At 34.0% G+C, this 17,578-nt stretch overlaps 1 protein-coding gene across 2 annotated transcripts in view; it reads right to left on the minus strand.

The window, feature by feature from the left end:
• Nucleotides 1-17,578, minus strand: part of NAALADL2 (N-acetylated alpha-linked acidic dipeptidase like 2) — a 962,079-nt gene that overhangs the window by 11,716 nt on the left and 932,785 nt on the right. The window contains exon 14 of one of the 2 annotated variants that reach the window (XM_073023453.1): nucleotides 634-1,388. The exons of the other annotated variant lie outside the window; for it this stretch is intronic. Coding sequence (XP_072879554.1) covers nucleotides 1,268-1,388 — 121 coding nt within the window. The 3' untranslated portion in view covers nucleotides 634-1,267. Of the gene's footprint in view, nucleotides 1-633; nucleotides 1,389-17,578 lie in introns of those variants that run through there. 2 annotated transcript variants of the gene reach the window in all.

A 17,578-nucleotide genomic window follows, 5' to 3' on the forward strand; every position in this document is an offset into this window, starting at 1 on the left:
TACAGATTAATCCTGTGATGGCAATTCACATAAGCATGAACAGTCTCTAATATATTTTTGTAAAATGTGTCAATAACTACCATAAAATATCTAGAAGAGATATAATGTGGAAGAATAAAAATACATCCTAAAATGTTCAGGTCTAAAACACAAGAAATTAGAATGATTTACTATTTCATAACTGAAAATCAATACGTACATTTCCTAAAGGCTAATGCAATGGAATGTGGAGTATGCCAACACTTGCTTCTCCTAACTAGTAAGCAACATAGTAACATGCTTTTATAATGACTGTAAACAAGCCATATGAGCAGAAATGAATCTTTTTTTGTTTGAGAAATTCTGCAAGTAGCTAAACACATTTTCCATATGCTACATGATTCAAGCAGTAGGCTTGTGGCAAGCTATTATGGAAGATAAACACTCATATCCATTTCTACTCAAATTGGATACAAATCAGCGTAAAGCTAGGATACTGAGATTCTAGTAGAATACAAGTGACTGAGATTTTTTTCATCATCATTTAAAAAAACCTTCATTTTGGGTAACTGCTGATGTTACTTAAGTTAGATAATCTTTATTATAATAGTAGAAATACATTTTTCACCCAGATAAATTGTATTACCTTAAAAACAAATTGGGGCTAACAAAAATATCTCCTTTAATGTTTCATGAGAAAGATCATTTCTCCTATTGATTTTCAGAAGTAGCTCATCTTTTGCAGTTCCTCTTTTGTGTACTGAAAACCACTTAGCTTCCTGCTTACATAAAATAAATTTTTGCATTTTGAATCATTTATGAAAAGATAGCATTACATTACTTTTAATATTTAAACGGAAAGTTAAAACAAAATCATGTTTTTACATTTTATCACATGTGTTCTCCTGTATTTCTTGTCTCTGAGAACTTCTACATATTCAACCATTAATCCTAAGTACTCCCAGAATCATCTCTTGACAGAAAAACCACTATTATACCATTTTTAATATGCAAATGCTTCTTGTTTGTGAATATTTCAATTAGATCAATACTCGTATGGAAGCTTCTAATTCAAAACCTCTTTGTATTCCCATGTAATGTCACCAAAATTGAATTGGTCAAATAAAGTTAAAAGATATGAACAACAAACACTATATCAGAGTGCCTAAATGTGTCTCTCCTCCATTATAAACCCATATTTTTCAGATTAGGAAAGACTAGGAATTGACCAATAGCCAGTCAAAAGGTACATGTCTGGCAGAAAAAATATTGTGGAAAGAAGGTGAGACTATAGTTTAAGAGTTTCCATGTTAAGAGTCTGTCCTTTACAACCACAAGGACTCATATTCCTTATTGAATCATTCCTGCTCTTCAACACACCTGCTTCAGTCCGATTTACAAAAGTTTCCCTGCAAGAAGAATAGATTGTGTTAGCGTAGATCTAATTCAATAAATCACCATCTTATTTGCATACACAGAACATGTATCTTAGAATGGCATGTAGAGACATCAGACCTAATTAAAATATTATTTAATTGAAATCATTTTGGTAGTCATCATGTGTAAAATAACATTAATTCCACCCTCATGCCTATCTTTCCTCATCTGTAACAATTTGGATCTTATAAATGTAATTCCTACAGTTATCCTGACCCACACGCAACACAAAGAGACTACTAAAAGGAAAGCATAATATATTATTGATGACACTAATGAAATTACAACACACATCACTCATTTTAATGAGCCTGTTTCAATGACACATCACGGTGACCAGGAAAGAATAGCGCCAAACTCAGAAACCTAATTAATAACTCCCAGCAGTATCAGTGAAGGAGATGAAATATCTTTACTCAACTGACAAATCTTTTCTTCTCAGCTAAAGCAAAAGAAAACTGAAAAAAATAAAACAAAAAAAAAACAAACAAACAAAAAACATGAATTTTGAAACAAAGGCAACTAAAATCTTCATAAGTCATTTCCATGTGTTTGAATTAGTAAATTAATGACAGAAATGATGACTCTTTTTCAAAAGTTCTTTCTTATATTCATAAATGGGCACGGGATGCCATCCATTGTAAGCCTGAATTAACATTCATTATATCCCATATTGAGAAACTCCTAAATGAAATCACACTAAATAATAAGTCATGTCTTTCAAAACTGACTGGGTATACATGCTGAATGCAGAGAGAAAAGGCCAGCTAAATTTCCTACAATTGTTGCTAATTCTTTTAGGGATTATACTAACTGTACTCCATAGTTAACAGTGGATGACTGTATTTATATCAACATCAGAGGAGATTATTTTACTTGGAGACTACATCCATTAGAATGCACACAATGCGTGGCTACATTATTTATACTACATGTATCCTTTGAGCTAAATTTGAATTAGTTCTATACTAGCAAAAGCAGAATGAGAATTAAGACTTTGTTGATATTGTCAAGCCATAAACTCACTCTGCAGACACTAAGACACAAAGACATGTATGATATATTGTTGAGGGAAATGGCTGCAATTATTTTCATCTATGTATGGAAACTCCTTTAAAATAAGACTCTGCAGCTCATTCCATCAAGAGGTACAGACTACTTCTCTACCTCTTGAACTTAGTTTGGGCCTTCACCAACAGAATATAGCATATTTAGAGAGCCCATGTCTTAAAATCTCCTATATGGTGCTTTCTCGCTCCCTCGCCTCCCCACAGTTTTGGCAAGCCACAATGCTGCAACTCTCTCTCTTGCTCTCTTCCCCTCCCCCACCCACCCTGCCTCTCCCTCCCTATCCCCCCTGCCTCTCCCTCCCTATCCCCCACTCCCTCTCCCTCTCTACCAAACCACCATGTTACCATGTGAACGATACGGGATTAGTTAGCCTGCTGGAGGAGGAAAGAACACAAGGATCTGGTCAGTAGAGGTTTGCCTTTACTAGCTAGCTCCAAGACAACTTCACAGAAGAGTCACTGGTTGCAGACACAAATACAGATAACAAGATCCAGCTCAGCCCCAACCAGAAGAACCACCTAGCTAAGTAAAGCTTAAATGGCATATTGGAGAATAGCAGAAAAAGACAGTTATTGTTTTAAGCCATTAGATTTTTAGGTGATTTTCAATGAGGCAATAGGTAATTTATAAAATTTGGTAGTGTTTTTCTTCCCATGAGAATTTGTTCTTTATTTTATTTTATTTTACTTTTAATTTATTTTATTTTATTTTTTTATCTTTTGAGACTGAGTCTTGCTCTGTCGCCCAGGCTGGAGTGCAGTGGTGCGATCTTGGCTCATTGCAAGCTCTGCCTCCCAGGTTCACGCCATTCTCCTGCCTCAGCCTCCCGAGTAGCTGGGACTACAGGTGCGTGCCACCACGCCTGGCTAATTTTTTTGTATTTTCAGTATAGATGAGGTTTCACCATGTTAGCCAGGATGGTCTCAATCCACCCACCTCAGTCTCCCAAAGTGCTGGGATTACAGGCGTGAGCTACCGTGCCCATTGACAGAGTACAATATGGATTTGACAGTTCTTAAATGACTAGCTAAACTGAGGAAATATCATTAGTAAATCATGCCAAACAGTCCTCATGGTGTATGCATTACAAAATTAGGATATCTGTACTGATTTATTAAAAGTTTAAAAATCCGTTCACAGAGTGACAGATGGAATTTTCACATAAAACAAAAACCAAGGTCAACCATTATTATAGACTGAATGTGTTCCTGCTCCAAATGCACACATTGAAGCCTTAGCCCCCACAAGTGGGATGATATTAGGAAGTGGAGCCTTCAGTGTAATTAAGTTTAGATACGGTCATGAGGATACAGCCCCCAAGATGGGATTAGTGCCTTTATATGAAGAGGAAGAGGTACCAGAGACACAGCAAGAAGGCAACCACTTACAAGCCAGCCAGAGTACCCCCTCCAGAACCTGGCCAGGCTGGCACCCTGATCTTGAACTTCCCAGTCCTGAGAACTGTGAGAAATAAATGTCTGTTGTTTAAGCCACCCAGTCATAGCATTTTGTCTTAGGCAGCCTGAGTTGACTATGAAAGCCATCACAGCATAATTTGTTAAAATACGAATTATCTTGAAGAGGTATAACCCAAGAAATAGATAAAAGTGTCTGTTTTCATTTATAATTAAATATAAAATAGAACAGAGGACTGTAGAGGGAGTAAACAACTGTGTTATTTTGCAGTTACTGTCAAGAGTTCTCAGTCCATCTAACTACATTGTTTTTCAAGAGAAATTTCCTGAGTAAGAAGTTATCTTCTAGGATATTCAAGTAAGACTCCCATTCCACTGTACGATGCTTGATAGTTTAACAATAAAGAAAACTTAAATTTTTGCATTAAAAAACTTTCTACTAATTCAAAAAGAAGACTAAAATCAGATAAAGTTAACACAATCCTTAGTGCCTTTCAGAATTTGGAGAAGACAGTGATATGGTTGACTCCTTTTTTTTTCACACTCATTTAATTGGTTTCTTGTTTTTATGTATATTTCATTGCAGCTATTTTCTTTCATCTTATCTCTAACTATATGTATGAACTCAAACTCAATATTTAGATAGCTTTTCTTTCTCATTTGGAACTCATTATCTCCTAGTATTTCAGCTTCCACTCAGTAGGTAGTACCTGTCACCCTCCAAAGACAATTTTATTTGAATACCCTACAGGCTTTTGACAATATAAAGATGCATTTCCTTTCGTCTACACCCTAAATATTTGCATTGTCCTTTTTCCATTGTTCTTTAGTTACCTCCATTACCTCCGGCAAACAGTAATGCTCAGGTCACAAAACCAAACAAAATAGGTAATTCAGCTTTATTTTTTTTTCATTTATTTTCTGATTCTAATAATGAGAAGGATATAGACTATTTGTTTTGAAAGTTCAGTCTAAAGCCAAAAGTTTGTCATTTAAGCTGCATCTATTTGAACAAAGTGAGTAATTCAGCCAGCATTGATTTTTTTCTGCGTATTCTACTGAACAGCCTTCATTAAATATCTAATATGAGTAAGTCACTGTGTTAGTTGCTTAGGGATAGAAACTAGAAGTTTACAGTCTAGGTTGGAAGCCAAACATGTGATGAATAAATCAAAATATTATTTTGAACTTATTGTTTCTATAATGCTTTTAATAAATACTAAATGGTATGAGGTTATTTAATTTTATGTTTTATAAAATTCTTCACTTTATTCTATATTTATATTCAACTGTTAGAAAATGCTGCTTTGGGCCAGTTGTGGTGGCTCACGCCTGTAATCCCAGCACTTTGGGTGGCCGAAGTGGGCAGATCACGAGGTCAGGACATTGAGACCATTCTGGCTAACACGGTGTAACCCTATCTCTGCTAAACATACAAAAAAAAAAAAAAAAAATTAGCCAGGCGTGGTGGTGGGCACCTGTAGTCCCAGCTACTCGGGAGGCTGAGGCAGGAGAATGGCATGAACATGGATGGCGGAGCTTGCAGTGAGCCAAGATCATGCCACTGCTCTCCAGCCTGGGTGACAGAGAGAGACTCCGTCTCAAAAAAAAAAAAAAAAAAAAAAAAAGAAAATGTTGTCTTGTTATAAATTTTATCTTGCCTCTCTATGTCATACACTGTCCATTGTCATGTAGTACAAAGTCTATAAATATTCTATGCAGTGCTCACTGTGTGCTTTATGGTTTAGGAGAAAAGCTCCAGAGGTAGTTCCTCATGGTATGAATTGAACTTAGGTTATCTGATCTCAATTGTCATAATGTTGATTCAGGTAACACCGTCCTAATTAAGCATAAGACAATTCTTTAACCAAACAGATTATTTCAGAAATAGGTATGTGACCAAATGTTGGCAAGTATATTTGAGAGGAGGTTTCCTGCAGAATTCTAAAAGCAGTAGTTCCTTGGATTTCTGAAAGAACCAGCAAAAGCTAATCCACTTTTTCCTTTTGAAAAATATGGGTTATGGATATGAAATCTATAAATGCCACAACTTCTTTTACCCCACCAGGAGGAAATCGGTCTTAAGATGAGCTTATACTACAGAAGGTAGAGCTGAGAGACTGAAAGAAACTTACTCCTTGATGATGTGATTGCAATACTGCATCAATCCAGCCTAACATCTGCATTTCCTCTTGATTTTCAATTATGTGAGTTAAAGCCAATGCAAGTAAGACTTTGTGTTCTTTTCAATCAAATGTATTCAGATATACTAAACTTATTGATTACTTGCTATAGTTACAAAAAAAAAAAGTATTTTCTTTTATAATTATAGATATAATTTTCTTTGACCTAAAGAGTTTAGATAATTCATTTAGTTGACATTTGAAAATGATTGCCTTGGGGTCAAAAATACATGGTTTCTCTTGAATAGCAAGTATTCAAGATGATTTAAACACTTCAAAATCAACAGAACATTGTAATGTTTGCTTAATTTTAGCTAGAATGAAAAGTAAGTACAAAATGCAGCAATTGACCTATTGAAGCTATGAATGTTGAGGTATTTAATGAAAGAATGATTTAATGTAAATTACAAAAACTAGAAACATCACATTTCATATTTTTAAGAATTGTTACAGAAGATAACACAACAAATATTCACTTTGAAAATGTGTCAAAAATCAATGTTTTAAAGGAGCACTTTGGTACTTTCTCTTAGCTGAGTAAATTTCCTCACAGTTTATTTGTGTGTCACTATTTTTAACAACTTTTGCTGGCACAAGGAAATGAAAATGTTGTGGTTTTAATTTGTAAACAAATGGACACAAAAACAACGTATTATACAACTTTTTAAAAAGTAAAATAATCTTATTTCAAAGTACCATTCATTTTTTCTTTTAATGCAGGTACTAGACAGGCATTTTTAGTGATTATGTTAAAGTGAATTGTGAAAAGAATTTCCAAGTTGTGAGTAAATAGTAGAAATATCAGCTTTTTTTTTTTTGCTTTGGGAATTCTAAAAGTAAATTCATCCACACTGTCAACTGTGAGTGTTAGAGGGTTGAAGAGGGTCCTTTGTGCTGTCCTTAGGTACCCAGCACAAAATAGGAGTGCATGTGGTTATATCCGACAGAGATTAACATGTACAATTTAAGAATAAAATTAATTTGTTGAAAAAATATACTAGATATATATTTTATATACTATTTACTATATGTAATAGTTTACAGAAATGATAGAAGACATTGAGAACCAGGCAATAACCAAGGGAAACTAAGTATAAGAATACTGCCAAGATCCCATTATAGAAATAGTCAGTTTAGGACATCAGTGTTTGAGACACCCCCACGGCCACCTTTGCATTGGGAACACTCCTCTGTCATGACAATCTTGCTGCCTCTACTTCTGCTCTGCCACTGACAGAGGCTGTCCACAACAAGAGCGAATAATATTGAACTGTGCCAATGTCTTGGTTTCTCTTCTTTCAGATGTAAAGTCCTGGGAGGGATCATCCACTTGGCTAAGCTTAGGGCACATGGCTTTACCCTAGCTCAAATACAAATATCTGAACTCTGATTCACCTTCTGTGGAGAGACATATGCCCTGCTTCCAGCTAAGCTCACAGGGGACTCCCCCCATATAGAAAACAGAGTTTGATACCAGGCACTCAAAAATAAATTTTAGAAGAGCAATATCCTCTACACTGCTAATAGAAAAGTGTATTTCCATAGGATTCTTTTAGAATTATTCTCTAGTTTGCTGCCCTGCTACATAGCACATTTTTCTCCTCTTATTAAATATTAGCAAGTATTCTATAATGTTCTAGGAATCATTACCAAATTTAATGTGCATAAGAGTAACCTGCAAAACTTTTAAAGGTGCTTAAGAGATTCAGATGCAATGGATCTGAGATGCTTTATTTGAGTCTGTGTTTTTTTCCCAGCTCCCTAACATAAACCTAATGCATGACACCCACATAAACTCAACAATTCCCCCAGTGAGTTTTACATATACAAAGAGGTCTTTTTTTTTTCCCCCAAACTAGTTTCTTCTGGTGACATGTGTAATTATACACAAAATTACACGATTTAATTAACATTATGTAAATAGTGATAGTTAAAGTGTGAAGGAAAGAGTTATCTTTTTGAAAATGAACCTGAATGTTTTGGACAGACTTACACAGATTAATTGATGAAATTTGAAAATTTTATTCAATTATACGTGGAGACATAACTGAAAAGATTATTAATAAGGAGAGGAAAGGAGTATATTGACAAGGTAGAATAAAATCTGCATTGCAAGTACCTATTTCTTGCTCCGAGGTGAAGAAACTGAAACTAGGAATGTTAGACGATGCATCATATGTGTGGTTTAAACAAGAAAGTAAATCTAAAATTCCGACTCCCAGAACAATACTCAAAGAAAAGTTCTTTGTCTTATACCAAACGATTCATAATGTGTGCTTCAGTTAAAATAAAATGCTTTTTCAAGCATCTAAACATCTACTGGTTCTGCTTGTGTCACATAAAAGGATGTTTATTCTTCAGGTGGTATTTAGTCAAAACTATACTCCTAAAAACTGAGAAGGCACATAGGTACCATCTTGAGTTCCAACTCTCATGAACTGGTGGTAGTGACTTGAAGTACTAGATGAACAATGGATCTGGGGCTGTTTGAGGCCCCAAAGAAAGATGTCTGTCATTACTCAGACTCCTGTTCACAGACTCTGCTTCATTGAAGATTATCTAGCCTATTTTCTTGATAGTAATGCATAGGATTGTTGAAGTAATCAATGCATGTATAAACCAAGTTATCAAAATGAAGAAAAAAAGTCATAATTATTTGGTGTTGGTAATTAAGTTAGCCAATCCTAGTAAGTCTTTTGAAATTTTGTATTCTAAATCCCCTGCTTTTCCTGTTTATGAAATCTGAGACAACTAAATAATTGTTACATTTCCTGTTTACTAGATGCTCTAGACTCTGTGGTCACCGTGTGTTTAAACAACTGCTCAATCCATTATTAATTTATTAAATTGTATTTAAGGAAAACAAAATGCATTTGTATTTTTTATTAATAATGCTGAGTTTCATGGATGTTTAGCTCTTTTTGTCAGACGTGTGTCACTATCTGAAATACATACCAGTTTTTTAAAGTAATTGACTTTATTTTGCGGGCTCAGTTCTATTAATCTATATCCACCTTTTTTTCTTGAAACCTAATATTTAATATACGCAGAAAATAATGCATGCAGTTCTTAACTGTACCCTTTGGAACCATGACCCTAAATAGAGAAGAATAAAAATAATGGGTTCTTTGTACTAGACGTCTTGATACAAGTCACCTTGACATTTTGTTCCATGCTTAATGAATGTTCTGGCAGGCATGCTAATCCAATATCCTGAAAACAACATTACTCAGTGAATTCTGAGCCATACAAAAGCCAAGGCCTAAAGTAGTAGAATATGTTCTCAGTTGAAATAATGTAAATGTCAGGTAGTCTGTGAGATGATTCCTCAATTGTATAAAATACATTAAGATGATTAAGTCATATGTGATGGTTAGATGACAGAATTTTAATACTTTTAACACAGAGAAGACATATCCAAAAGAGTCTACATTTTAATACAAATAAAGTCATAGAAACTCTCATCATATCTAAGAAAATTTAGAAAGAATTTTACAGTAGAAGTTGACAGAAATTAAGGAAAAATAATTACCTTGAGAGCTCATTCATCAAGTATTTATTAGGCACCAACTGCTATGTGGGATATGAAAGAATTACAAAAACAATCTTAGTTCCAAAGGGATTGTTGAGTTTTGAGTTAATTTAAATGGGAGTGATTGAACAGTTTCACAGTTATGGTCTTCTGCATATTTGGCTAACATACTTACAATAAAACAAAAGAAACTCTGAAGTTAAGGAATTCCACCTATTTTTCTTGTTCATGAAGACCTTGAAATATAAATTAAATTTTGAATCATTTTGAATATTTTATCTTCCCTACCTCAGAAAGAGATAATTTAGAGATGTTGGAGATAATTTGTAAAAATACCATGTAAAATCTACCTTGTAAAAATACCATGATATACTAATAAAAATTTTAGTGGATGTCACAGCCTGTTATGTAAGTTTATATAGTTTTATTTTTCATAAATGATTATGTTTGATAATTCTTTGCCTTCATATAATTATTTGAGTAAGATTTCAATATTGTTTTCTAAGAAATATACTTACTTATATGACCATCTAGCCATGACTACGAGTACTAATGGCTATAGCTTAAAATTAAACTACAATCATATATTACTTAACTACAGGGATATGCTCTGATAAATGCATCATTATATTATTGCATTATTGTGCAAACATGTGATAGCATGTACTTACACAAACATAGATGGTATAGCCTACTGCACATCTACGCTACATGATATAGCTTATTGCTCATTGGCTACAAACCTGTACAGTACAAACCTGTACTATACAGAATACTGTAGGCGATTATAACACAATGATAAATATTTGCATACATAAACACATCTAAACATAGAAAAGGCACACTAGAAGTACACTATAAAAGACTAAAAAATGACCTGGGGCCTCATGCCTATAACCCTAGCACTTTGGAGGCTGAGGTGGGTGGATCGTTGGAGCTCAGGAGTTCCAGATCAGTCTAGACAACATGACAAACCTCATCTTTACAAAATATACAAAAATTAGCTGATCATAGTAGCACACACCTGTAGTCTCAGCTACTTGGGGGTTGAATTTGGAGGATCACTTGAACTTGGGAAGTCAAGGATGCAGTTAGCCCAGATCATACCACTTGCACACCTGCCTAGGTGACAAAGTGAGACCTTGTCTCAAAAAAAAAAAAAAGTAAAAAAACTGTACACCTGTATAAGGCACTTACCATGAATGCAGCTTGAAGGACTGGAAGTTTCTCTGTTTGAGTCAGTGAGTGGTAAAGGAATGTGAAGCCCTAGGACATTATTACTGTAGACTTTATAAACACTGTACACTTAGGCTATACTAAATTTATTTTTAAAATAGTTTTCTTTCTTCAATAATAAATTAGCATTAGCTTATTGTAACTATTTTACTTTATGAACTTTGTAATTTTTAAAACTTTTGGACTCTTGTAATAACACAGCTTAAAACACACACTTTACTGCTGAAAAATATTTTCTTTTTAAATATCTTTGTTCTAAAAGCTCTATGTTAATTTTTTTTTTACTTTTTAAACTTTTTTGCTGACAATGAAGATACAAACACATTAGCCCAGGCCTACACAGGATCAATATCATCAATATCGCTGTCTTTCACCTCCGCATCTTGTTCCACTGGAAGGTCTTCAGAGACACACTTGGAGCTGTCATCTCCTATGATAACAATGCCTTCTGGAATACCTCCTGAAGGACCTTCCTGAGGCCTCTTTACAGTTAACATTTTTTTATAAGTAGGAGCACACTCTAAAATAACAATTCAAAGTGTCATATAGTAAATACATAATCTAGGGATGAAGTCGTTTATTATTATCACCAAGTGTCATGTACTGTACTTAATCGTATGTGCTATATGTTTATATGACTGGCAGCAGCAAGTTTGTTTACACCATCATCACTACAAACACATGAGTCGTGCACTGTTCTTTATGTTACCAGGCAATAGGAGATTTTCAGCTCCATTATAATCTTATGAGACCGCTGTAGTATATGTGGCTCATATTTGACTGAAACATCGTTATTCAGCACATGGTTTTATAACATAGGTTTGCCTTTGTGTATTATGTTAGACACACTCATCAAAATCCCATTAAAAACAATAAGAATAGTTTTTAAAAACATTTGTCAATTTGAGAAATGACTTGAAAGTAGGAGGATATAAATTTCCAACAAGTGCATATTCAACTTTATTTACGGTTTCATTTTTAACTGAGTTCTCAGATATTTAATCTCTTAAAAATAAGTGTTGACTACAAATTGAAATTACACATTTCAAAGTAAAAAAAAACTCTTCAGAAAAATGTATGCTGGATACTTGTAATAGGTAATTAGCTTCACCACTAATCTCTCATGTACTTTTTGAAAAGAAGGTTATTAAAGAGTTGAGCCCAAAGGCAAGGAACACATAGCAAGGAAGGTACAAAAACAATGATATTTTAATCCTTAAAGTACAGCAAATAATTGTGATATTGATATATTTATCACAAAGCATTTCCAATGATGCCTATTCTTAAAATTTTGACATGTTACAGTTTTTAAAAAATGGCTTCATTGAATGTCTCTATTCAACTCCATGTAGCAAGGTAAACTTTGCTCTATCTTTTTTAATGGAATTTGAAAATTGCTTTTCACTTTCCAAATGGAGATGAGGTACAGTGATAACAATCATTATTGCTATTATTGAACAGCTCTGAATAAATAAAGGCTTTGAGGATAAACCATACCAGCTTTGCCGTCCTGTGGTTTTATTGACACATAAAGTGTCTGCTCAGAGAAAAATCTTGTCTGACAGTATTTTGGAACCATTTCTTTTCCATTCTTGTTACTTTAGTATTTGCTATTTTTATGTACATTTTTGAGATATGTGTGTATATATGTATATATTTCATGTAAAAATACATGTATATGTAAATTTGTACATGTGATATGTATACACATACTGTTTGTGTGTGTGTGTGCATGTGTGTGTGTAGTATGTTGTGTTTAATCAGTCCTACACTAGACTATGAGGAAAAATTCTAAGTGTTTTACCTCCCCCAATCATATAACTGAACAGTAAGCTGCTAATTACACTATGAAATATTACATGTTATAGTAATAAAAATCAATAAGAATAAAAGACATTCCACACTAAACAAACGTATTTCTGTTCTAAGAGACCAAAGGGCTGATAATATAGTATATAGGCATGAAAGTGAAGATAGAAAACCTTGTATTACTTACAGGTTGTTGAAAATTTCCACAGCAGCCTGTCTTGATATTCTAAAATTACCATATTCTTCTTTTCATTTCAAGAAACCTTAATTTTCATTATATTCCTATTATATTCCCAAATCTTAATTTGCATCATATTCGCTTTATCAAAATAAAAATTTATTTACAGAAATACTACTCATACCACTAATTATCCTACTTGAATGCATATTATGAGGTTCACCTGAATACCTAATAGGGCTTAGAAAGAATTTACTTTCTAGTAACTGAACAAAGTTCATAAAGTCACTTCTAGGCCAAGTACATATCATGCCTTTATATGCTTAATGCTATAAAAAGTACATTATTATTTTTGCCCTATTGAGGTAGGAAGAACACTTTAAAGAAGTAAACATTTTGAAAAAAAAGTGAATTACATCTAAAAAGTAATATCAATAACAGAGAGAGGGAAAAATAAGAAGAAAATACTAAGTGGTCAGTATCAAAATTATGGTCATCTAAGTGTACAGTTCATGCTGTTTCCCATGTAAGAGATCAAAACACACTGCCCCCAAACATGCTGTTTTGGCCTATTTGTTATTTAGAGTAAAAAACATTTGAAAAACAGCAGATGCAAGAAGGGCACTCTGAACTTCCTTTTGCTTCCTGAAAGCAGGAGATTAAATTCCTATGTGAAAGACATGCTTATCACTAGGGAAGTGGAGACTGACAAAAATCTACACAAATAAATCCTGTTGAACTAACCAGCCAATCTTACCTTCCTAGTCATTTTTCCACAATTAACTGCCCTGGCCCACACTTCTCTGTCTTGCCACTTTTCCACAATTTACTATTCTTTGTTCAGCTAGTATACAAGCATTCAACTTCATTTCTTTGAGTCTTCATTTTTGTGTGTGTATGGGATGGCTCTCATGTACGTGTAAAAATTACTAAATAAAATTTGTATGCTTTTCTCCTGTTAATCTGCCTTAGGTAAGTTTAATTCTTAGACTCAGCAAGAAGCCCTAGGAGGCTAGAGAATAAATTTTGCCTCCCTTACCCCTACAAGACAAGCTTCCTGCCCCATCACCACCATTCTCTCTCTCCATGATCTGGAGCACATTAAAGTTATTTAACTCTGAAACTCTTCTTCCTCACTTGTAAAACGGAAAATATTAGTCCTTACAACCTAGAGTTTTTATAATAATTACATGAACTGAAATATATAAAGTGCTTAGCACAGTGCCTGGCATATACAATAAAAAGCTTTATATGTGTTACTTATGCTATTATTTGAGATGTTTGCATTTGGCTTCCTTGGGCGCATAAGCCCACAGCCCCGTAATTCTCAACTGACTTTGGCCTTAGTAACACAGAGCTGTGAGACCATCAGATGACACCTCCTGCCCAGGAAAGAGTTCTTCCAAAAGGAACTTTCCAGTAACAAGAGAGAGACCACTTCTATAGGTCACTTCTAGGCCAAGTACATATCATGCCTTGTAAGAGTCTATACAAATAAACTAGCTACCCTTTTATATCTGACCATGCCATTAACTAATTGAAAATGCCACCCATTCTTTTTTTCCTGTAACTACTCTACTTCCCTAGTGCTACTTTTTTTCTCTATATATCCTTATGGCCAAACCAGGAAAAATCTATCTGACACTCTGGACTGTGCTTCACAGGGAATGAATCCCTTCCTCCACATCCCTAGTAATTCAGTCCCACCAAATAACTTTAAATTTTATATTGCTTAAGATAGGAAGATGTTGGTTTTCTAGCCAGACATATGTTAGTCACAAAGAAGAAAGATTATTTTAAAAGATGTATGCAGGTCAGAATAATCAGACAGCCAATAGTAGTGGTATACACACAGACACACAGACTGTATATGAAAACATTATGCTAAATGTATTTTAAACTATTAGAGAAAATGTATCTTGAAGTTCATCATTAGGTTGAGAGAAGCAAATTCTTTGTAATTTCTAAAGGATCATGGTAAATTATTGAGGAAAAGTTCTACATTTTCCAACTTGGAGTATCGGAGGAGATCCAGCTACTGACTCTCAGAGATACTGATGAAAGGAAAGACTTTTGTGGTCTGGATAAACTACAGCACTAATTTAACACAGTTCAGAGGCCAACTAGTCATGTTTTGCCAACAACCTTAGGCAGAGTTTGTTGATTTATTCTGAGTGCAACCACAGAGGCTGATGGTTTTATCATACCACTAGTCACACACTCTTGTAACTCTGACAGATATTTGTCTCTTCTTGGCAAAGCTCTTGAAGAACACGAGTTTCTTGTTCATTGTGTTTTTCTCCACATTGTGTATTTACTATCTAAACAGTAGATAGTAAATAAATTTGATAGCATAAATTAATAGTGATAAAAGTAATAACTAATACTTGAACATTTAGTATATTCTTACCCATATTCCAAGCATTTTGCATATTTTAATGCATATAATCCTCAAAACGACTTAATGTCATAGGTACTATTATTATTTCTATTTTATAGAGAAAGAAACTGGATACAGAGAGATTAGCTTAACATCACATAGCCCTTGACAAGTAGAGTCAAGATTTAGAAAAGTACATTATTGAAAGGGTTTTAATTTCAATATTTTAACTGCTTTTGTATTTATTTTAAAACAATATTCCAACAGAAGCTAAATTTGAAACTCATGGATGACAGAAGAAAAGTTTCTTAAAGAAACAATAAAATAGACCTTTTCCAACTTGCCAGAGTGTAGCAAACCCCAAACTGACAAAAATTCACAGTTTCATCAATAAGAAGACAGCAAATAAATTTTTCTCCTTACTCCATGATACTGGTTCCCTTTCAAAGTCAAGTTAGATAATATGAGATAGTTGCCTGAGAGTGTTTTGTAACAATGGAGTCAGTTTATTATAGATATTAAGCACTCACCCACCCATCCTAAACATTTAAATCTGTGTCTCTTTTAATGTAACAATTTAGGGTTGAACCAGCAGGTATTTTCTGAGCATAATAAAGACATTGTTCCAAAAGCAAAAATATAAAAATAAAGAATATAACCTTCAGATATGTACTTCATAAACTCTGACTCTATTCCCTTCTTATCTACTGTATCTCTATTAAATGCCTGCCCCTTTTGATAGAGGGGAAAAAAATCATGAATTGAGATTTAATCATTGACAAACTTTCTATAAAATTTCTTGAATAATTTTTATTAAGCAAAATTGGGATCAAAGTCCAGTCTTCGAGATGCAGACTTTGGGATAACTGCTTCTTAATGTAAAGGGAATGCAACAGGTAAATAAAAGGGGAAATCTACTAAAATAAAATTAAGCAGTTGAAGACAGATTTTAAGTTGTATTCACTTTACTAAAAATGGTAATCGATGGTTTCTATAAAAGAATTGCTCAGAGAGGTCCAAAGAAATAAGGATTACGGGGGAAGAAAAAGACTGTGTTTTCTGAATGGCGGTTGTTGGTAATATAAGGACAATAAGAAAATTTGAATGTTGGATGGGGGAAGGAGAGCCAATGTTACAGGCTTAAAGAATGAATGAGCAACACGGGATGAAAGACAGCAGCGAACAGGCTACTGGGGAGGTATGTCAAATGGAGGAGAGTACAGTAATATGAAAGAGTTGAAGAGAGAATGTTTGTTTTAAGACAGGCCTTGAAAGTATGTTTTCAAATCAGAGGGCAGAAATCGCTGCAGCAACCAGCACGATTGATAATGTGTAGAAATGAAGGTAAGAAGAGCTCTGAAAATTGATAGAGCAAGGCCATAAGGTAGGAGAAGGAGGAAAGAGGGGTGGCCAAGTTAGCTTTGGAAAAAATCGCTTTTACTCTTAGACAGAAATGAGGGAGAAAAATATATACACGGTAAGACATAAAGGGATGAAAAAGACGGAAAGTTCCTGTGCTGGTTCAGTTAAAATACTTTATGACTCAATTCTATTAATATAATTTACTTGCTATTGTCCACTAATACTACAAGTGTGGTAGTGTCCTGGCTAACCACAGCTACAACTCTTCTAGCCCACTGGGACTCCTGTGATGTTAACACATTATTGCTTCTCTATTGACTCTTGTGATATCTGTGTAGTGTGTGATAACACATTGGGGTTAGATTTCAGTGATTCTTTCTGATGGGGTGCCCAAAGAAATTTCATCCATGATTACAGACTTAGATGAATTCAGGCGAACAGACATTGCAAATTAGCAAAAGAATGCTAAGGAAACATCTAATGAGAAGTTAAAGGGAAAGTACTTTACCTTTGGATCATCTAGTTTCAAGCATAATGCCTAGAATAGGATAGGCACATAAATGTTTGCTGAATTAAAGGATTTATGAATGAAGCAAATAGCAGAGTTTTTGTTTATTTGTTTGTTTGTTTGTTTTAATGGGGTTTTAGAGAAATCAGATTATAGTTGCAGAATTTTAGTAGCTAAAAGGTGAATTTTGAGTAACAACTATTATTACAAGTAATTTCATCTGAAAATAATATTATTCAAAGATAAAGAAAATATTCATTTTCTATATTAAGTATGACAGATGAACGAATTTACATTCAACAAACATTTTAAATTTGAATTTTGTTTTGTTTTGTTTTACTTAATGTCTCAGACACTCACTCCTGTGGACTCCCATATTTACTTTTCCTTTTTATATCTTCCTGCTTCTACATTTGCTATCCACTATCACAGACACCTATAACAACATCACCAACCACAGTTGGGGTAATGGAGAATTTCTTAAAAAA

The sequence above is a fragment of the Chlorocebus sabaeus genome, chromosome 15, assembly GCF_047675955.1.
Source record: "Chlorocebus sabaeus isolate Y175 chromosome 15, mChlSab1.0.hap1, whole genome shotgun sequence".
NCBI lineage: Eukaryota > Metazoa > Chordata > Mammalia > Primates > Cercopithecidae > Chlorocebus > Chlorocebus sabaeus.